The sequence below is a fragment of the Scyliorhinus torazame genome, chromosome 10 (assembly GCF_047496885.1).
Source record: "Scyliorhinus torazame isolate Kashiwa2021f chromosome 10, sScyTor2.1, whole genome shotgun sequence".
NCBI lineage: Eukaryota > Metazoa > Chordata > Chondrichthyes > Carcharhiniformes > Scyliorhinidae > Scyliorhinus > Scyliorhinus torazame.
Genome location: NC_092716.1, coordinates 86,432,269 through 86,454,161, shown reverse-complemented (window position 1 = coordinate 86,454,161; position 21,893 = coordinate 86,432,269). Strand labels below are relative to the sequence as shown.

General features: G+C 47.8%; 1 protein-coding gene across 1 annotated transcript in view; it reads right to left on the bottom strand.

Moving 5' to 3' along the window:
• The window catches only part of zdhhc1 (zDHHC palmitoyltransferase 1), a 118,176-nt gene extending 100,165 nt beyond the window's left edge, over positions 1 to 18,011 (bottom strand). Inside the window, exons 1-3 of the mRNA XM_072518372.1 lie at positions 17,784 to 18,011; positions 8,955 to 9,200; positions 7,660 to 7,853 (exon numbers count right to left, since the gene is read on the bottom strand). Coding sequence (XP_072374473.1) covers positions 7,660 to 7,707 — 48 coding nt within the window. The 5' untranslated portion in view covers positions 7,708 to 7,853; positions 8,955 to 9,200; positions 17,784 to 18,011. The remainder of the gene's footprint in view (positions 1 to 7,659; positions 7,854 to 8,954; positions 9,201 to 17,783) is intronic.
• Positions 18,012 to 21,893: the final 3,882 nt, after the last annotated feature.

Sequence of the window (21,893 nt, the reverse complement as noted above, 5' to 3'; positions counted from 1 at the left end):
GAATTGGTATATACCATCTGGAGTCACAAAAGCTGAAATCTTCTTCGCACTTTCAGATAAAGGTACCTGCCAGTAACCTTTAAGTAAATCCAATTTGGAAATAAAAGCGGATTGTCCCACTTTCTCAATGCAATCCTCCAAACGTGGGATAGGATAAGAGTCCGTTCTTGTAGCTGCATTAACCTTTCTATTGTCCACACACAACCGTTGGGTACCATCTGGTTTAGGCACCATTACTATGGGTGAGTTCCATTGGCTGCAACCCACTCCAATTATGCCATTTTTAAGCATACTCTCAATCTCTTTGTTAACCTGTGCCAATTATAAAGGGTTAAGTCTATATGGATGTTGTTTGATTGGAAGAGCATTTCCCATATCTACTTCATGTACAGCCATTTTAGTACTTCCCAATTTATCTCTACAAACTTGCCCACATGATATCAATAACTCTTTCAGGTCAGTTTGTTTTTCCTCTGGAGGTAACTCAACAATATATCCCAATTTTTAAGAACATCCTCGTTTTCCAATTTAATTTGAGGTACGTCAAATTCACAGTCATCTGGATTTGGTTTGTCACTTTGAGTTAGAATCATTAAAACCTCCTCCTTTTCCTCTCCTTCCCTTTCAAACTACCTTTTAAGCATATTCGCAGGACACACTCGGTGAGTTTTCCTTCTATCTGGCGTTTTTACCACATAATTCACCTCACTTAATTTACTTTCAATCTGATACGGTCCACAAAACCTTGCTTTTAAAGGTTCACCTACCACTGGTAACAACACAAATGTTATCTCCAATGGCAAAACTACAAACCTTGGATTTCTTGTCCGCTACCAGTTTCATCACATTTTGGGCAACTTTTAAATGTTGTCCAGCCAATTCACCTGCTCTATTTAATCGTTCCCTAAAATTTGACACGTAATCCAATAATGTAATTTCTGATTTCTCACTCACCAATTTTTCCTTAATCAATTTAAGTGGTCCTCTTACCTCATGACCAAAAATTAGTTCAAAAGGACTAAATTTGGTTGATTCATTAGGTGTATCCCAAATTTCAAACAGTACGAATGGAATTCCTTTATCCCAATCCTCTGGATAATCTTGACAATAAGCCTTCAACATTGTCTTTAATGTCTGATGCCACCTTTCTAACGCTCCCTGCGATTCTGGATGGTACACAGTTGATTCAAATTGTTTTATTCCTAAGCTTTCCATAACTTCTTTGAATAACCTTGACCTAAAATTCGATCCTTGATCCGATTGTATTTCTGTGGGTAGTCGTCCATATCTAGTAAAGAATTTAAGTAACTCCTCCACAATCTTTTTAGCTGTAATATTACGTACTGGAATGGCCTCTGGAAACCTAGTAGACACATCCATTATAGTCAAAAGATATTGATTCCCACTTTTCGTTTTAGGAAGCGGTCCTACACAATCAATTAGGACCCGTGTAAAAGGTTCCTCAAATGCTGGAATGGGTATTAAGGGCGCTGGTTTTATCACTGCTTGAGATTTCCCCATCACTTGACATGCGTGACATGATTGACAAAATTTTACTCCATCTTTATGTAGTCCAGGCCAACAAAAATGTTTTTGTATTTTAGCTTGAGTTTTCCTTATTCCCAAATGACCTCATGTGCAAGTCGCAACACCTCCTTTCTATACCCTACCGGCAATACTACTTGATGAACTTCTGCCCACTTTTCATCCGTAATGAATATGTAAAGGTCTCGATTTTCTCACCAAGACATCACTTTTACGGTAATAACACTCTGGTATACACGCAGATTCCTCTTCTGTGTATGCTTTCTGATACATCCGGTTTACTTCTACATCTTACTGTTGTAACTCCGCCAATTTTCCTGAACTAAAAATATCCGCCTCATCCTGCACCTGTTCTTTCTCAACCATCTGATCAAAAATCGTTTCTGATAATTGCACTTCAACGTCATCTTCACTCTTTGATTTCTCCTCGTCTTAACCTGTGACTTTGCAACCTTGTTACTACACAATCTGGAAAAATCCCAGGATATTCGCCCTTCAACACTTCAGTTGGCTGAGTTTCCGCTAGCTTATCAACCACAGTAGGCATCACTCCCACCTGCGATCCAGCTACATCATTACCCAAGATAAACTGTATTCCTGGACAAGATAGTTTCTCTATTACTCCTACTACCACTTCACCAGTCTTCACTGGACTTTCCAACCTTACCTTGTATAATGGAACACGACATCTCTCACCCTGAATTCCACATATTACCACCTTTTCTGGCAACATTCTTCCCAAACTACATAACTCCTCATCTCTTACCATTAAAGATTGACTAGCTCCCGTATCTCTTAAAATTACTCTGTTTGAGCCTTTCAAACTCCATGTATGCTTGCCCAAATTCTTTCCTTAAATTTCTAAACCTTTGTCTGTAGGCTTCAGGCACTAGTTCATATGCACCTCAGATGGATTTTTTCACCTCTTCATATGACCCACATACCTCCTCCGGTCGTGATGCAAACGCTTCACTAGTCCCACCTATCAGCTTTGTTTGAATCAGTAATACCCACATGTCCTGTGGCCATTTCATTTGTTTAGCTACCTTCTCAAATGAAATAAAAAAGGGCTTCCACCTCCTTCTCGTCAAACCTTGGCAATGCTTGGACATATTTAAATAGATCCCCACCAAGCCTTCGACTTTGACGCTCTTTCTCACTATCCTCATCAGTATCATCCAACCGTACGTTCCCCTTTACTTCTGCCAATTTTAACTGACCGTCATGTTTCATGGCCATTTTCTGAAGTTCAAACTCTCTCTCTCTTTATCTTTTTCCCTGATCTGTATCTACCTTTCTCTTTCTTTTTGTTCTGCTAGGCTATTCTTTCTTTTCTCCTTTCTTCTCTCTCCTTTTCTTTATCCTCTCTCTCTCTTTTTCCTCTCTCTCTCTTTCGTATTCAAGCTTATATTCTTTCTCATGTTCCATTTGTTTAATTTGTAACTGAATTTTTGCCATTTCCAATGAGTCAAACTGTATCTCAGGCAACTTTAAATGTTTAGCCACTGCCATAATTACCTCATGCATTGTGTCAGGTAATGTTAACTGCAATGTTTTTGCCAAATCTAACAGTCTGCTTTTAGTCTCTGTCCGTAAGGTACTGCGTGTGACCGTCTCCACCCCCAAAAACTTCAGAGCCTCTGAGAGAGCCATTGTCCACAACACACTCCCCACTTAAACTAGAATACCACACCTGAAAAGCAACCACAATATGCTCACCCTTCATTGTCTGAAGTTCACTAAGCCAATCCAATAGACTTTTATCCCGGACGAGCCCCCAATTTGTTATGGGCCAGGGTTTAGAGAACCCCAAAGTGTATCATGGAGTTCACCTGACCAACAAATTTTAATAGATTGTGATATGGGGAGCACACGGCCCACTCTATAGGTGTGGTACAGCAGAAATGGAAAAGTATTTTTTAAAGCAAAACAATGTTTATTCTACGAACTCAAGTTAACCTTTTTAAAACATACAGTGAACATCTTAGCAACCATCAATTCAAATACAACCCCCGAAGAATACAACACTAAGTAATCCTTAATAACTTCCCAAACAACATCCAGAAGACAAAAGAAACACCTTTTAACAGAAGCACTACTTACATTCTGAATTCACCAAATGATCAAGAGATAGTCTTTTCATGGCAGAGATCAACAGTACACCTGCTCTGTGTGGCTTCAGCTCCAACACCGAAAATGAAACTAAAACACACCCTGCAGCAAACAGCCTAAAATGAAAGTAGAAATCTGACAGACAGCCCAGCTCCACCCACTCTCTGACATCACTGCTAAACACCTATTTCTTAAAGGTACATTTCTTAAACACCCATTTCTTAAAGGTACTCTCACATGACACCAGGCAAAGCCAACAACAGAAGCCCATTGTTGTGAGGACTTACTCGATGAGAAACAGTGGAATCTGAAAAAGAATATGGAATCAGAAGAGGGTATGAGAACTCATTTTAAATACAGCACCAGGAAATAAGTATACACAACAGAGTACATGTACAGATGACAACAAACCCCAAGGGAGAGGTCTGCAAATAAACACAGGACGAAATGACCAAGCAAACAACCGTAGTAACCAATGCTAGCATAAATGTACTCTTTAATAGTGTTTTTGGAGTGCAGGGGTGATTCATTTAAACATGGCCCCTTTATTTCTTTTGCGCAATAACCTAAAGTAGCCAACAGTGTGCAATGTATTTCGGGTTGCCATGCAGCTCTCAAGAATGAGGCAGCACTATGGGAGGGTGTATCCACAATAGCTAGGGACACCGTCTTTATCTGTCAACAGTATGAAAACAATGCCAGGTATATCCAAGCCCTTGCATACACTGTACCAAGATGGCGGAAATTCAAATCACGTCCCCAAATATCTATAGTCTTAATCAATCAAATGATGAAAAATCTGTGGTATTTCTGTGAGGGATAATTGTTAAAGTTAATCAAACTCACAAAGGAAGTCATTTACTTATCCAAGAGCACAGGCGTGTCCATGCTGATCAACAAGCATTTCCTCCACATTTTTGAGACCATCCCGAGGGATCAGGCAGTGTATCCTGATGAGGAGGTCAACTGAACTTATCACAATTCTCCACAGCTATGTTCCATTAAGAATGCTTTCAAAATCCTCACTTCTCCATAGCTTTCACTTTCCGCATAGCATTAACGGGAGAAGATTTTACCTTCAGTTAAAGAAGGTTCTGGCAATATGGGGCATCCCAGGAGACGTTACCAACACAGATACAATTTTTTTTTTAGTACTTCTATTGAAAACTTTTTCATTTGGACCAAATAACATAATAAAGTTTAACACAGATGCTTCAAGTTTCAATATACAAAGAGCACAATCAACAAACAAGAATACATCGAATCCTAACCCGGCAGCAATGAAAAGTTTTTTTTTTTTTTAAAACCCTTAACAGCTGACGGTAACTAGCTCTTTGAAAAAGGAAATGAATAGCTGCCATCTTACATAGAATCCCTCAACCGACCCCCTAATGGTGTACTTGACCTTCTTCAAATATATAAACTCCATGAGGTCACCCAAGCTGAGGCACTGGGCAGAGTAGAAGGCCTGCACCCAAGCAGAATTCACCTTCGGGCTATTAATGAGCCAAAGGCAAGGACATCCGCCTTCACCCCCATCTGCAGCACCGGTGAGTCCGATAACCCAAAAATGGCCACCAACCGACAAAGCTCCAGTTCGACATTAAGAATTTCTGACATGGCGTTAAAGAAGGAGATCCAAAAGCTCAACAACTTGGGTCAAGACCAGAACATACGAGCGTGGTTAGCAGGCCCCAGAGAACATCACTCACACCTGTCATCAGACCCGGCCAAAGATAAAATCCATTTCAACAGGGAGTATGGTGGTGCCATAGGAAATGGAGGAAAGACTTTCCGCAGAAAATCGCGAATCTAGAAATACCTAAACATATTGGTTCCAGGGATCTGAAATTTATCAGACAATTCCACATAACTAACAAACCTTCCCTCCATAAACAAGTCTCCAAACCTCTCCAGACTCTTACCCTCCCATGACCTAAACGTCGGGTCTAAGCCCACCAGCACAAAGAGATGATTACAACAGATAGGGGCCAACAATGACCTGATGCTAAATTTAAAGGCTGTCTGAACTGCTTCCAGATTCTCAGGGTGGACATCACCACCAGATTCAAAGAACATCTTGCAGGAGAGAACAGAATCGAGACAGTTACTAAAGTTCCCAAACTAGAGCTCCTACAAGAAGTCGCCTGATTAGTCCCCATACGGAACTCGGATCACTAAACCACCCCAATATTTTCTCAATATTGGCTGCCCAATTCTAAAATAACAAATTCGACAAAACTAAACCACCTGATTGTCTATCCCTTTGGGGAAACGCCTTATGAATCATTTGGGTTTTATCCACCCAAATAAAAGAGGACACTAACGAAAAATGATTTAGGGAGAAACTATGGTCGAAGACCGATTGAAATTCTAGTCTCACTCACCCCTTCCACAATCTAGTCTGGTCCTTTACCCGCAGAGGAGTCACCTACAGAAACACCACATCAGCACTCAAACTTTTCAGGTGAGTAAATATCTTCAACCTTTTCACTGGGCCGTTCTACCCCCTTGCATTCCAGGTGACCAACCGAACTAGGGTCATCCCACCTCCCCCTCGAACTGGAGTCAGCCATTTCCACCAAGGGGGTTATCCAACTACTGCTTAGAGCTCAGGCAGCAGGCCTACCCAAGATGGCCACCAAACCCACCAACAAGGCAAAACAAAAAAAAAAAAACAGTAGGCACAGTCAGCAAACTATCCTGACCAAATCTAAACTAAGATAATGAGCTGCAGCTAGCCCCACCGCTCTGCTCCAGTTAGCTAGCTAACACTTCGAGTAGTAGGGTGGCCCCGCGCAGTGTAAAGAAAAATACAGACAAAAACCCATTACAACAACATACTCCCAACAGGGAGCAGTATAATTCCCATAACAATAACACAGAACAAAACCCCCCATAACTTTGAGCCACACCATAACCCCCGCCCATTGAAAAATACAACCTTCAAAAGACCATCATCCCAATCATGAACAAAGAGTTATAAATACATACAAGGAGCCCTACAACTCCCCACAAGCACATACACACCCCCCAACATCCAAAACCTCAATCAGCTCGCACCCTACCCATGTGTTATTACAAAAGCCTCCGCATTGGCCGAAGTATCGAAAAAAAGTCTTTTGAATTAAAAGTCACTGAGCCACACTGGATACACCACCCCCAACCTTCTGATACAAGCAGACATAGCTTTGTTAAACGCTGCCCGCTTCTTTGCCAGCTCTGCACCAACGTCCTGAAACATCCTGATGGCTTTGCCCTCCCATTTGTAGTCTCGATGTTCCTTAGCAAAGGGACAGGGGGAGAGAGCTCGCAGAGAGTCGCCATGCTCCGGCGCCACCTTGGTCCACAAATCCAAATAATTGATGCATATTGTGAATAGCTGGGTCCCATGCCATACCCCACTAGTCACAGCCAAGAAATCCACCGAAGCTTTTTCACAGCCTGTGAAAAAGTGTCTGGAAATTCTCCACTTCACAGGTGTCTCCACTGCACCTCACTGATATCAGTCTCCCTGAGGGGTTACAGTCAAAATGAGGTCCCAGCGGAAAACGTTCGGAAGCAGTGCTCTAGGTCTTCCTATTCATGAGGCAAAGGATTCTGTGTGAATAGTTAAAAATGGTCAGATAGAAAAGGAAACATGCAAAACCAACAAGGCACAGCAGATTCTAAAGGCCTAGGAAGATTCTAAAGGCCTAGGAATCTGGTGGAAGGAAAGCAGACTATCAAAGGTGCACTATGCTGCCAAAGCCTTTTTAGCAATTTCTATTTGGATAGCTAAGTTTCTTAGAATTATATTTTCATCTACTGCTAACGCTACTTTGTTCCTTTAATAGTTTCCTGTTTTCTATCAAAATCCTTTTGTTTTTGTGCTTTTCCCTTCCCCTTGTTCAGTTCCTTTTTAAATGCTATTTATCTTTAACATCTAGCAGCTGAGAAAATAACTTTCAGACCCGAAACACTGAATGGCCAACTTCTATTTCTCTACAGATGCTGCCTTACCTGCCGAGTTCTCTTAGCATTTCCATTTTGTTTTCTGATTTCCAGCATTTGGTTAAAGGAATTTACAGACTTTTGTGCCACAGTGTTCCAGAATGTCAGACAGCAAACATCTTGCCATTTTACCAATGTTCTCCTTTCTCAAGCTACCCAGGGAATAGTACAGGCACTGGACTCCTAATTTCAGCCAACGATATCTATGTGAGAATACAGTAGTCAAGATTTAGCTGTCAAAATAAAAGTGAGGCTAATGGCACTCATCATTATTTGTGTGAAAATAGTACAGCAAATTCAATCAAGGAGATGCGCAGTTAAAACGCCAAGCTCCAAAATTTGCTGACTGACTTGCGCTGCTTCTCTATTAGCTCCGGGAAAACAACATTTTGCTGTCTGATTCATCATTGATTATGGTTGCTATGCGTGAACTAAACTCTCCAGAGAGTTAGGTCTTGTCAATTTAAGCACAGGTATGTTTTTAATAGCATGATAATTACTGCCAAACAACCCCTCTGGCATTGAAAATTACTTATTACGAATGTGGAATCTGATTCCTTCAGGTGTTAATCATTGGAGGAGATTTTTTCTAAAGTAAAATGTAATATGTTTACTTTTTTAAAAAATGTTTTCCTTTGCTTCTTTCTCTCTCTCAATCCAATCTCTTTTTGGTCCTAACACTTAGGTCAGTGACACAACTCCCCAAAAGGTGATGTAAAAGCTCCCCGTAACTCGTGCAGCAGCATTTCTTCTCTCTAACTTCTTGTTTGCACTAAGAGGCAATGGTTACTGTAGGTTTCTGAACCACTCCATTCAGGCTGCTGTCAAAACAAGTTTGAAGGTATCAAATTACTGTCCCGCTAAATACATAATTCTGCCTTGGGAACAGATTCAGAGAGAAAATAACTGTTGTCTAAAATAACTTCCACTAAACACACAACCAGCACTCTTTAATGTCTAATTTCTTAAAGCAATAAAAAAAACTATTACACAGAAAAGCACAAAGCTTGCTGGTATAATGATCTCAAACATAAGTATTTGCGAAGTAAAATGTTGGATGAATATGAATGGAAAACAATAAACAAAATGTCATTATCATTAGTGATGCAAGATACACACATTACACCAAAAATTATAAATATTGTGTTTCTCAATGAGCTCAGTGTGAATTCTTAAAAAATCAAATTGATTATTTAAATAAAATGGTAATTTTTTAACTTGTAAATATATAATCTGCAATAGTAGTTATGTCTATATGACTTGATGCCTTAAAATGTTATAGTTCTATTAAAAATGGCACTTACCTAAATATTTCTGATTTATAACTTTCAACATTCTTGGGTTTGTTTCTGTCTGTTGATAATTTTCCTCAATGGAGTTGCCCACTACTAACATTGTCAAGGATACCGTCAATGAGGAGTTGTGGATCTCCAGACAGTTAAATCAGCAAAACTACTCTCCATCCATCTCTACAGATATACATTCAGGGTTCTCATTGTTATTCAACAACTTCTTCAAACTATTTAGTCTAGTGTGGTTTAACCTGTACACTGAAGTTGACAAACAGATGGAAGAAAAATGTTACTCAATTGTTGTGTTGCAAGACTTTAGCTTTTGATTTTTAATTTTAAATCAACTTTGTTTAAAAACATATCCTTTGAGATCTGGCATTGCACACAAGACCAAATTTAGTGCATCACTATTGGCCGAGGTGCTGACTGCTCTTCTTGAACTGCTGCTGACAGTGCTCCCAAAATTTCAGGATTATTGAACTAATGTGAATGGTGAGGAGGATGCAAGGATTCTTCAGCGGGATTTGGACAGGCTGAGTGAGTGGGCATATGCATGGAGATGCATTATAACGTGGATAATTGTGAGGTCATCCACTTTGGTATCGAAAATAGGAAGGCAGATTATTATTTCAATGGGTGTAAATTGAGAGAGATAGATACTCAAGTGAGACCCTGGTGTCCTCGTGCATCAGTCGCTGAATGTAAGCACGCAGGTACAGCAGGCAGTAAAGAAGGCAAATGGCCTTCACAGCGAGAGAATTTGAGTATTGGAATAGGGATGTTTTGCTACAATTGTATAGGGTATTGGTGAGGCAATACCTGGAGAATTGTGTGCAGCTTTGGTGTCCTTATCTGAGGAAGGATGTTTTTGCTGTGGAGGGAGTGGAGCGAAGGTTTACCAGGCTGATTCCTGAGATGGCGATCTGCCATATGAGGAGAGACCAGGGGCGAAATTCTCCCCCAACGGCGGGATGCCCGCCGACTGGCGCCAAAGCCGGCGCAAATCAGACGGGCATCGCGCCGGCAAAAAGGTGCGGAAGTCTCCGCATCTTTGGCGGCCTAGCCCCAACATTGAGGGGCTAGGCCGACGCCGGAGGGATTTCCGCCCCGCCAGCTGGCGGAAATGGCGTTTGTTGCCCCGCCAGCTGGCGCGGAAATGCGGCGCATGCGCGGGAGCGTCAGCGGCCGCTGTCAGTTTCCCCGCGCATGCGCGGGAGCGTCAGCGGCCGCCGAAAGTTTCCCGCGCATGCGCAGTGGGGAGAGTCTCTTCCGCCTCCGCCATGGTGGAGGCCGTAGCGGAGGCGGAAGGGAAAGAGTGCCCCCACGGCACAGGCCCGCCCGCGGATCGGTGGGCCCCGATCGCGGGCCAGGCCACCGTGGGGGCACCCCCCGGGGTCAGATCGCCCCGCGCCCCCCCCCAGGACCCCGGAGCCCGCCCACGCTGCCTGGTCCCGCCGGTAAATACCAGGTTTGATTTACGTCGGCGGGACAGGCAGTTTCTGGGCGGGACTTCGGCCCATCCGGGCCGGAGAATCCAGCGGGGGGTCCCGCCAACCGGCGCGGCTGGATTCCCGCCCCCGCCCAATCTCCGGGAGCGGAGACTTCGGCGGGGGCGGGGGCGGGATTCACGGCGGCCAACGGCCATTCTCCGACCCGGCGGGGGGTCGGAGAATGACGCCCCAGATCGGTTAGGATTATATTCATTGGAGTTTAGAAGAGTCAGGGGTGATCTCATCAAAATTTATAAAATTCTAACAGGATTAGACAGGGTAGATTTAAAAAGAATGTTTCCCAATGGTGAGGGAGTCCAGAACTAGGGGTCATAGTTTGAGAAATCTCTTCGCCCAGACAGAGTGGTGAATCTGTGGAATTCACTACCATAAAAAGTAGTTGAGGCGAAAACATTTCAAGAAGGAATTAGATATAGCTCTAGGGGCTAAAGAGAGCAAAGGATATGGTAGGGAAGGTGGGATCAGGGTATGGAACATGATGATCAACCATGATCATAATGAATGGTTGAAGTATGTATGTATGTTTCTAATGATGAAGGTATAATATTTGACTTGGGGTTGGAGTAGTTCTAAAGATATTGCTTTACGTTCTCGGTAGCACAGGTTGCGGAGTATAGAGATGTTATCAAGAACATTTAACGACTTTCAGCAGTACACTTGTAGGAGATACATAAAAATAGGAGCAAGACGAGGCCATTTGGCCCTTCCAGCCTTCTGCACCATTCTTTATCATGGCTGATCATCCAACTCAATCGTCTAATCCTGCCTTCCACCCACCCCCCATATCCTTTGATCCACTTTGCCCCAAGTGCTATATTGAACTGCTTCTTGGAAACATACAATGTTTTGCCCTCAACTGCTTTCTGTGATAATGAATTTCACAGGGTCACCACTCTCTAGGCGAAGACATTTCTCATCTTTTTCATAAATGGGCTACCATTGGTTCTGTTCAAACCCACCATTGGGAACATCTTTCTTGCATCTACCCTATTTAGTCCTGTTAAATTTTATAAGTTTCTTGAAGATCCCCCCCGCCCTCATTCTTCAAAACTCCAGCGAATACAATCCTAACCGACTCAATCTTTCCTCATGCGTCCGTCCTTCCAGGACCCAGTCTGGTAAATTTCCGCTGCGCTCCTTCTAGAGCAAGAACATCCTTCCTCAGATAAGGAGACCAAAACGGCACACAGTATTCCAAGTGTGGTCTCACAAGTAGCTGTATAATTGCAACAAAGATATTCCTGCTCCTGTACTCTAATCCTCTTGCAATGAAGGCCAACATACCATTTGCTTTCTTTACTGCCTGCTGCACCTGCATGCTTACATTCAGCGATTGGTGTAGGACACCCAGGTCTCGTTGCACACCCCCCTCTCCTAATTTATGGCCATTCAGATAATAGTTTGTCTTCCCATTTTTGCTAAAGGGAATAACCTCACATTTATCCAAATTATGCTGCATCTGCCATTAATTTGCCCACTCACTCAACTTATAAAAATCACACCACAGTTACAGTGTGCTACAAATGGAGGGGATGCATATGGTTCGGGACAGAGGTACCCATCAAACTGCCCCGTCTTGGATAGTGTCAAACTTCCTGAATGCTGCCATCGAGCTAAAATGGTAGTAAGCAAAGATCAAAGTCATTACCTATGGCTCATACCAAACGCCCCTTGCCCTCACCGACAATCCCACCTTTCTTCCTGGCCACTGCCGCAGTTTAACCCAGATTTGTGCTTGGGTATCATATTTGACTCCATGTCCACTCCGTGACAAAATGTCCATTTCTGTAATATTGCTACCTTTGGCCTTGCCTGTCATATCATTATTACCTGACTCAACCTTTCTAGTGCTCTCTGGGATAGGCCCCAAACCTCTACCTCCATTTTTGCTTGACAACGCTTCCTTTCAGGGCCATTCACCCCATTGTGTCTGCGCCAGCTCCCATAAGAGCTACTCAGCTAGTCACATTCTCCAGCCCTATCTCCATAGCCCTTTAAATTAATCCCTTTCAAATATGTATCCAGTTCTCTTTTGAAACCTCCTATGGAATCTGCATCCACCACTCTCCCAGGCAACACATTCCAAATCCCAACAACCCTGAGTAAAGATGCTTCTCCTCGTCTCACTTCTAATGCTGTTGCTGACCATCTTGAAATTGTGACCCCCCTCGTCGCTGACATGCCAACTAGTGGAAACAGAATATCCTTCTTTGTTAAAATTGTTCAGAATTTTGAACACCTCAATAAGGTAACCTCTTAATCCTCTCGGCTCCAAGAAGAACAAGCCCAATTTCTCCAATCTTTCCTTGTATCTAACATTCCTCATTCCTGGAATCATTCCAGTAAATCTCTTCTGCACTCTCTCCAGGGCTTCAACATTTTTCCTTAAATAAGATGCCCAGAACTGAAACACACTACTCCAAATGTGGTCTGAACAATGATTTGTAGAGGTGTAGCATCACTTCCTTGCTTTTATACACTGTGCCTCTATTTATAAATCGAAGGACCCTAAAAGCTTTCTTAACAACTGTTTCAACTTGCTTGGCCACCTTCAGGGAATAATGCACTTGAAGCCAGAGGTCCCTCTGCTCCTGTATTCCCCTCAAAGTTGTACCATTTGAGCCTATATTGTTTCACATGTTTCTTCAACCAAAATGCATTACCTCACATTTTGCTGCACTGAAGTTCATCTGCCAGATGTTTGTCCATTTGGCCAATTTGTCAATGTCCCTCTGAAGTCGCTCAGCATCATCCTCACAATTCACTATTCTCCCTAGCTTAGTATCATCTGCAAATTCGTGATTTTTGCCCTCAACACTCTCCTCTAATCATTTATCAAGTGTTTCAGAATGCTGCATTTGACCAACGCATTGTAAAGCATGCAGAGAATTGAGATCTCAGTATCAACATTTCTGCTAAGTTGTGGAAAGTGCATCAGCCTGGGAAGGTACCACGGAGGTCTTGTTTCATGATAAATACCAAACTTACACAGCCACGCACGTCAAAAAAGGAAATTTTAAAGGGAACATTGCTCAGTTGCTGAGGGACTGGTCACTGAGTACCCTTCTATGCTATCTGCTTATGATTCTGTGCTAGTATACAATGACAAGTTGTAAAAATTAAATTCAATAACAAAGCTGTAAACTTGTAAGCTAACATCAGAAAAACGAATGACCTTGTGATATTCTTCAGAGAAGGTAACCTGCACCTCTGTCCAATCTGGCCTATATGTGGCACAAGTCCCACTTTTAAAAACTTGCATTTGTAATGTGCCTTTCATGATAATGTCCAAAACAATAAAGCAGTTTGGAGGTGCAGTCATTGTTGTAATGTAAGAAACACAGCAGCCAATTTGTACACAAATAGCAATGTGATAATTACCAAATACTCTGTTTTTGTGACGTTAATTGAGGGATAAATATTGGCCAGCACCCCATTTATAATTCCTTTGCTCTTCTTCAAAATAGTGCTATGGAAGCTTTTATGTCCACCTGAGAGAGCAAATGGAGTCTTGGCTTAAGGTCTCACCCGAGACATGTGTAGCGCTCCCAGTGCGGAGTATAGCACCAGTGGCAGCATAAACCTTTGTGTACTGGGATGGAATTTGAACTGACGACCTTCTGAATCAAGACAAAACTGCTTTCCACTTAACTATGGGCAACTCAAACGTGCCCTCTCAGAGTGTATGTAATTGCTTCGGGACCCTTTAAGATGGAATCTCCAATCAGTTCATATGCAACTCAACAAGCAACCTACAAAATAAGATAGGACAGACATCTGGTTCGAAACAACATTCGCGACATGGGCACCATTTTAAATTTAGTGCTAGTGGTTGGACTTTAAATGGGTTAATACCAGGTCCTAACTTTCAAACAAAAGGGAAAAAAGACTAACCTCACATTACAGTGATATTTCAGCCACTGCCTGTGATCATAGCAAAGAAAAAATTAAAAGGGAATTATAAGCGAAAAGGAATCAGTAAGCGGACTCTCAAAGATGGATCTTTTGCACTTGTCTTTAAGGACAACAATGGCATTAAAGTTGGGAGAACATTCAAGGTTCAAAATATTTGGTATGATGTTCTGACAAAAGGTCACCTTTTGTCAGATCTGAAACATTACTCCTGCTTTTCTCCACAAATTCTGCCTGACTTGCTGAATATTTTCAACATCTTTTGTTTTTAATTTTAGATTTCCATATTTTGCTTTTGCGTTGTTGTTGAAGTCATTATATATTGACTCAGGGAGTTTATAACAATCATTATTACTGGGCATAGAAAATCATAATATGGTCAGTCAACACAGTTTTACAAAGTGAGATCATAGAATCCCTATAGTTAAGAAGGAGGCCATTTGGCCCATTATGTTTGCACCGACCCTTGGAAAGAGCACCCTACCTAGGTCCACGCCGCCACCCTATCCCCATAACCCCCCTAACCTTTTGGACATTAAGAGCCAATTTAGCATGGTCAATCCATCTAACCTGTGAGAGGAAACCGGAGCACCCGGGAGGAAACCCACGCAGACACGGGGAGAAAGTGCAAACTCCAGAGTCACCCAATGCCGGAATTGAACCCGGGTACCTGCCGCTGTGAGGCAACAGTGCTAACCACTGTGCCGATCATGTTTGACAAATTTATTATTGCAGAAAAAGATACAAGCTGTCGAAGCTTTTCGTCTTGCATTCATCAGGACAGATGGTCGAATGCCAAATTTCAAAGGGAGCAACAATTTATACTGTACTCGACATTGGGTACTGATTGGTTGACAAGTTGGCTCTGGTTGGTCAAGACATTGCCATGGCAAATGCCCCAGGGGTTGTAAGATTTTGTTTATTCAAAATGATGCAATGTCTGGACATAATTCACTTTGCACATGAATTTATTTTGCCTCAGAGGACAGGTTCCTGCTTCTAGCAAGCACAAGTGAACTACATTGTGAGCAATTGGTTGTTAATGTAATAAAATAATCTTTATTGTCACAAGTAGGCTTACATTAACATTGCAATGAAGTTACTGTGAGAAGCCCCTAGTCACCACATTCCGGCGCCTGTACGGGTACACAGAGGGAGAATTCAGAATGTCCAATTCACATAACAGCACATCTTTCTGGACTTGTGGGAGGAAACACCACGCAGACATGGGGGAACGTGCAGACTCCACACAGACAGTGACCCAAACCGGGAATCGAACCTGGGACCCTGGAGCTGTGAAGCAACAGTGCTACCCACTGTCCTACCGTGCTGCCCTTCTAAGCACAGTTGGGATTGTTCAGCAAGTGTTGACTAATCGCAGACAGGTTTCTGCTTCTAGCAAGCATAAGTGAACTACATTGCAAGCTCTCCTGATAATCTTAAATTGGTTGTTAATGCACAGTTGGGATTGTTCAGCAAGTGTTGCCTAATCGCACAATCACATCGAATGTTAGACATTGGGCATGATCCAATGGCCATGCTGCGCCCCAAAAGCAACTCGCCATGGCACAGGATATTCTCCGCTGAGGCCCCTTATACATGGGAGTTACGTTGAATAGCCATATGTTTCTTGGCGCTCTGAGCGCCGGGAAACATGTGGCTAAATGAGCTCACTATGGGACTTTGATAAAAGCCGGGAGACCTCACTCCCGGGATCTACCTGGCTTGCAGACGTTGCGATGGCAAATCTGCCTACTAGAGCGAGACAATTATTCTCACACTAATGTGCAGATTCCGGAGGTACCTGAGACTTTGGGGTTACCCCATCTCTGGATCTGTAAAGATTTAATCACCTGCTAATGCTCGCATTCCTAGCATTGTTTGGCATCTTTGAATTTGTCTATATATGTGTTTCTGGAACAGACCTCTGCATTCACCTGAGGAAGGAGCAGCGCTCCGAAAGCTAGTGACATCGAAACAAACCTGTTGGACTTTAACCTGGTGTTGTAAGACTTCGTACTGTGCTCACCCCAGTCCAACGCCGGCATCTCCACATCATGAACACCAGGTTAAAGTCCAACAGGTTTGTTTCGATGTCACTAGCTTTTGGTGTGGAGATGCCGGCGTTGGACTGGGGTGGGCACAGTAAGAAGTCTTACAACACCAGGTTAAAGTCCAACAGGTTTGTTTCGATGTCACTAGCTTTCGGAGCGCTGCTCCTTCCTCAGGCGAATGAAGAGGTATGTTCCAGAAACATATATATAGACAGATTCAAAGATGCCAGACAATGCTTGGAATGTGAGCATTAGCAGGTGATTAAATCTTTACAGATCCAGAGATGGGGTAACCCCAGGTTAAAGAGGTGTGAATTGTATCAAGCCAGGACAGCTGGTAGGATTTTGCAGGCCAGATGGTGGGGGATGAATGTAATGCGACATGAATCCCAGGTCCCGGTTGAGGCCGCACTCATGTGTGCGGAACTTGGCTACAAGTTTGGCTATAATCTAAGTGACTGTACACAAAATAATTCTGGGTCTTTTCACTTCAAAATGCATTTTTTTGCACTGTTGTCTTCTTTCAAACAAAGGCAAAACATGCATCGATTGCATGCTCAATGTAGCTGGTACTGGTGCGCATTTTTTATTAACATAAGTGCAGAATTTCATTACTGATCATTAACTGACAATGAAACATTTTTATTCTGTGATACATGTCTGCTATACCTTTGAGGACAATAAATCCACTTTGTAGCAACTTCCCTTCAATAGTGAGCGGCAGCCCACAGATTTTTTACACCCACTGTTCCCTAAAAGAGCAAGTGGTGGAAGGATTCCTGAGCTGATTATCAGCATGTTGAACCGGGTTAAATACTCCTTCCATAGCTAACAAGACCTGGTATTGGACTCTAACCTGGAGCTTCTAGTCCAGCAGCAAGGCACTAACAATGCACCACAAAGCCTCCTTTGCAGCCCTTCAGGAACTACTGCATCACTGAATTTTGCAGTTTCCAAACAGACTGAATTTTTCAATCAGTAGCTCATGCAAATTAGGGGATAGGAATCATGCTGCAAAATTCAGCATTACGGTCATGATCTACCAGCTCTGAGCAAATGCTTACACTTTCCTTTTTATTTTGTGTTGTCTATTTATAAACTTGCAATAATTTGATATTATGCCATCAAAGCAAATTGCGAATTTTACAATATAATGCTGAAGAGCTTGTTTTTGGCGACTTTGTCTTTGAGGTACATTGGTTGACAGTCATCCACAATATTACATAGACAGCAAGAGAATTCTCATTTTTTTAAAAACAATTAAAGTGTATCAATGCAGTTGAGTAGCAATCTTTCATAAGGCAACATAATCTTGGTAAATTCTAACCATTTTCTCAAGGGAATAAGGATGTTAGTTCTCTTACCAGATACAGTAATAAACTCCCTCCCGTAAGCAGTAATATACTCCCTCCCGTAAGCAAAGTGAAATGCTCTGGATTTTAAAAAAAGTATTCAGAGGATCTGGCTGTCACTGGAGAAGCCAACATCTGTTGTCTATCCCCAATTGCTCGAGGAAGTACTGTTGAGTTGCCTTCTTGAATACAGCCGAGTAACTTGTTTCGCTATTTTAGAGGGTACTTATGAGATAACCTGGATCTGAAATTAAATATAAGCAAGGTTGAAAGATTCCGTTCTCTATTTCCCAAATGATTGATCAGTTTGATGTTAAAAGACTTTGACATAGATGTTGCAATGGATACTCTTCCAGGAGGTTTTAATTGATAAAACCATGACACAAAACTCATACTAAGTACACTTGAGTGTAAGTGCTAAACTGTTTAAAGACGAGGGGGGGGGGGGGGGGGTGGGGGGGGGGGCAGGGCCGCGGGGGGGAAGAGGGGAGGGAAGAGGGGGGAAGAGAAGAGGGGAGGGGGGGGAAAGAGAAGAGGGGAGGGGGGGGAGGGAAGGGGGAGGGGGGGAGGGAAGGGGGGAGGGAAGGGGGGGAGGGGGAGGGAAGGGGGAGGGGAGGGAAGGGGGGAGGGGGAGGGAAGGGGGGAGGGGGAGGGAAGGGGGAGGGGGGAGGGAAGGGGGAGGGGAGGGAGGGGAGGGGGGAGGGAAGCGGGGAGGGAAGCGGGGAGGAAGGGGGAGGGAAGGGGGAGGGAAGCGGGAGGGAAGGGGGGGAGGGAAGGGGGAGGGAAGGGGGAGGGAAGGGGGGAGGGGGAGGGAAGGGGGGAGGGGGAGGGAAGGGGGGAGGGGGAGGGAAGGGGGGAGGGGGAGGGAAGGGGGGAGGGGGAGGGAAGGGGGGAGGGAAGGGGGGAGAGGGGGGAGGGAAGGGGGAGAGGGGGGAGGGAAGGGGGGAGAGAGGGGGGGAGGGAAGGGGGGAGAGAGGGGGGAGGGAAGGGGGGAGAGAGGGGGGAGGGAAGGGGGGGGAGGGAAGGGGGGAGGGGGGGGGAGGGAAGGGGGGGAGGGGGGAGGGAAGGGGAGGGGGGGGAGGGAAGGGGCGGAGGGGGGAGGGGGGAGGGAAGGGGGGGAGGGGGAGGGAAGGGGGGGAGGGGGAGGGGGGGAGGGGGGGAGGGGGGAGGGAGGGGGGAGGGAAGGGGGGAGGAAAGGGGGGAGGGGGAGGAAAGGGGGGGAGGGGGAGGGAAGGGGGGAGGGGGAGGGAAGGGGGGAGGGGGGGAGGGAAGGGGGGAGGGGGGAGGGAAGGGGGGGAGGGGGAGGGAAGGGGGGGAGGGGGGAGGGAGGGGGAGGAAAGGGGGGAGGGGGAGGAAAGGGGGGGGAGGGGGGGGAGGGGAGGGGGGGAGGGGGGAGGAAAGGGGGGGGAGGAGGGGGAAGGGGGGGAGGGAAGGGGGGGAGGGGAGGGGGGGAGGGGAGAGGAAAGGGGGGGAGGGGGAGGGAAGGGGGGGAGAGGGAAGGGGGGGAGGGAAGGGGGGAGGGGGGAGGGGGAAGAGTGGGGAGGGAGGGGGAAGGGGGGAAGAGGGGGGAGGGAGGGGGAGAGGGGGGAGGGAGGGGGAAGAGGGGGGGAGGGAGGGGGAAGAGGGGGGGAGGGAGGGGGAAGAGGGGGGAGGGAGGGGGAAGAGGGGGGGAGGGAGGGGAAGAGGGGGGAAGGGGGAGGGAGGGGGAAGAGGGGGGAGGGAGGGGGAAGAGGGGGGAGGGAGGGGGAAGAGGGGGAGGGAGGGGGAAGAGGGGGAGGGAGGGGGAAGAGGGGGAGGGGGAAGAGGGGGGAGGGAGGGGAAGAGGGGGGAGGGAAGGAGGGAGGGGGAAGAGGGGGGAGGGAGGGGGAAGGGGGGAAGAGGGGGAGGGAGGGGAAGAGGGGGGAGGGAGGGGAAGAGGGGGAGGGAGGGGGAAGAGGGGGGAGGGAGGGGGAAGAGGGGGGAGGGAGGGGGAAGAGGGGGAGGGAGGGGGAAGAGGGGGAGGGAGGGGAAGAGGGGGAGGGAGGGGGAAGAGGGGGGAGGGAGGGGGAAGAGGGGGGAGGGAGGGGGAAGAGGGGGGAGGGAGGGGAAGAGGGGGGAGGGAGGGGGAAGAGGGGGGAGGGAGGGGGAAGAGGGGGGGAGGGAGGGGGAAGAGGGGGGGAGGGAGGGGGAAGAGGGGGAGGGAGGGGAAGAGGGGGAGGGGGGAGGGGGGGAAGAGGGAGGGGGAAGAGGGAGGGGGAAGAGGGAGGGGGGAAGAGGGAGGGGGGAAGAGGGAGGGGGGAAGAGGGAGGGGGGAAGAGGGGAGGGGGGGAAGAGGGAGGGGGGAAGAGGGAGGGGGGAAGAGGGAGGGGGAAGAGGGAGGGGGAAGAGGGAGGGGGAAGAGGAGGGGGAAGAGGGAGGGGGAAGAGGGAGGGGGAAGAGGGAGGGGGAAGAGGGAGGGGAAGTGGAGGGGAAGAGGGAGGGGGAAGAGGGAGGGGGAAGAGGGAGGGGGAGAGGGAGGGGGAAGAGGGAGGGGAAGAGGGAGGGGGGAAGAGGGAGGGGGAAGAGGGAGGGGGAAGAGGGAGGGGGAAGAGGGAGGGGGAAGAGGGAGGGGGAAGAGGGAGGGGGAAGAGGGAGGGGGAAGAGGAGGGGGAGAGGGAGGGGAGAGGAGGGGGAAGAGGGAGGGGGAAGAGGGAGGGGGAAGAGGGAGGGGAGAGGGAGGGGAAGAGGGAGGGGGAAGAGGGGGGGGAAGAGGGAGGGGGAAGAGGGAGGGGGAAGGGAGGGGGGAAGAGGAGGGGGAAGAGGGAGGGGGAAGAGGGAGGGGGAAGAGGGAGGGGGAAGAGGGAGGGGGAAGAGGGAGGGGGAAGAGGGAGGGGGAAGAGGGAGGGGGGAGAGGGAGGGGGAAGAGGGAGGGGGAAGAGGGAGGGGGAAGAGGGAGGGGGAAGAGGGAGGGGGAAGAGGGAGGGGAAGAGGAGGGGGAAGAGGGAGGGGGAAGAGGGAGGGGGAAGAGGGAGGGGGAGAGGGAGGGGGAAGAGGGAGGGGGAAGAGGGAGGGGGAAGAGGGAGGGGGAAGAGGGAGGGGGGGGAGGGAGGGGGAGGAGGGGGGAGGGAGGGGGGAGGGAGGTGGAGGGAGGGGGGGAGGGAGGGGGGGAGGGAGGGGGGGAGGGAGGGGGGGAGGAGGGGGGGAGGGAGGGGGGGAGGGAGGGGGGGGAGGAGGGGGGAGGAGGTGGGGGAGGGAAGGGGGGAGGGAAGGGGGGAGGGAAGGGGGAGGGAAGGGGGGAGGGAAGGGGGAGGGAAGGGGGGAGGGGGAGGGGGGAGGGGGGAGGGGGGAGGAAGGGGGGAGGGGGGAGGGGAGGGGGAGAGGGGGGGGGGGGGAGGGGAGGGGGGGAGGGAGGGGGGAGGGGAGGGGGGAGGGAGGGGAGGGGAGGGGAGGGGAGGGGGAGGGAGGGGGGAGGGAAGGAAGGGGGGAGGGAAGGGGAGGGAAGGGGGGAGGGGGGAGGAAGGGGGGAGGGAAGGGGGAGGGAAGGGGGAGGGAAGGGGGAGGGAAGGGGGGAGGGAGGGGCAAGAGGGGGGAGGGAGGGGAAGAGGGGGGGAGGGGAAGGGGGGAGAGGGGGGGAGGGGGAAGAGGGGGGGAGGAGGGAAGAGGGGGGGAGGGGGAAGAGGGGGGGAGGGGGAAGAGGGGGAGGGAGGGGGAAGAGGGGGGAGGAGGGAGGGGGGAGGGGAGGGAAGAGGGAGGGGGAAGAGGGGGAGGGAGGGGGAAGGGGGAAGAGGGGAGGGAGGGGGAAGAGGGGGGAGGAGGGGAAGAGGGGGGAGGGAGGGGGAAGAGGGGGGAGGGAGGGGGAAGAGGGGGGAGGAGGGGAAGAGGGGGAGGGAGGGGGAAGAGGGGGGAGGGAGGGGAAGAGGGGGGGAGGGAGGGGAAGAGGGGGAGGGAGGGGGAAGAGGGGGGAGGGAGGGGGAAGAGGGGGAGGAGGGGGAAGAGGGGGGAGGGAGGGGGAAGAGGGGGAGGAGGGGGAAGAGGGGGGAGGGAGGGGGAAGAGGGGGGAGGGGAGGGGGGAGAGGGAGGGGGGAAGGGAGGGGGAAGAGGGAGGGGGGAAGAGGGAGGGGGGAAGAGGGAGGGGGAAGAGGGAGGGGGAAGAGGGAGGGGAGA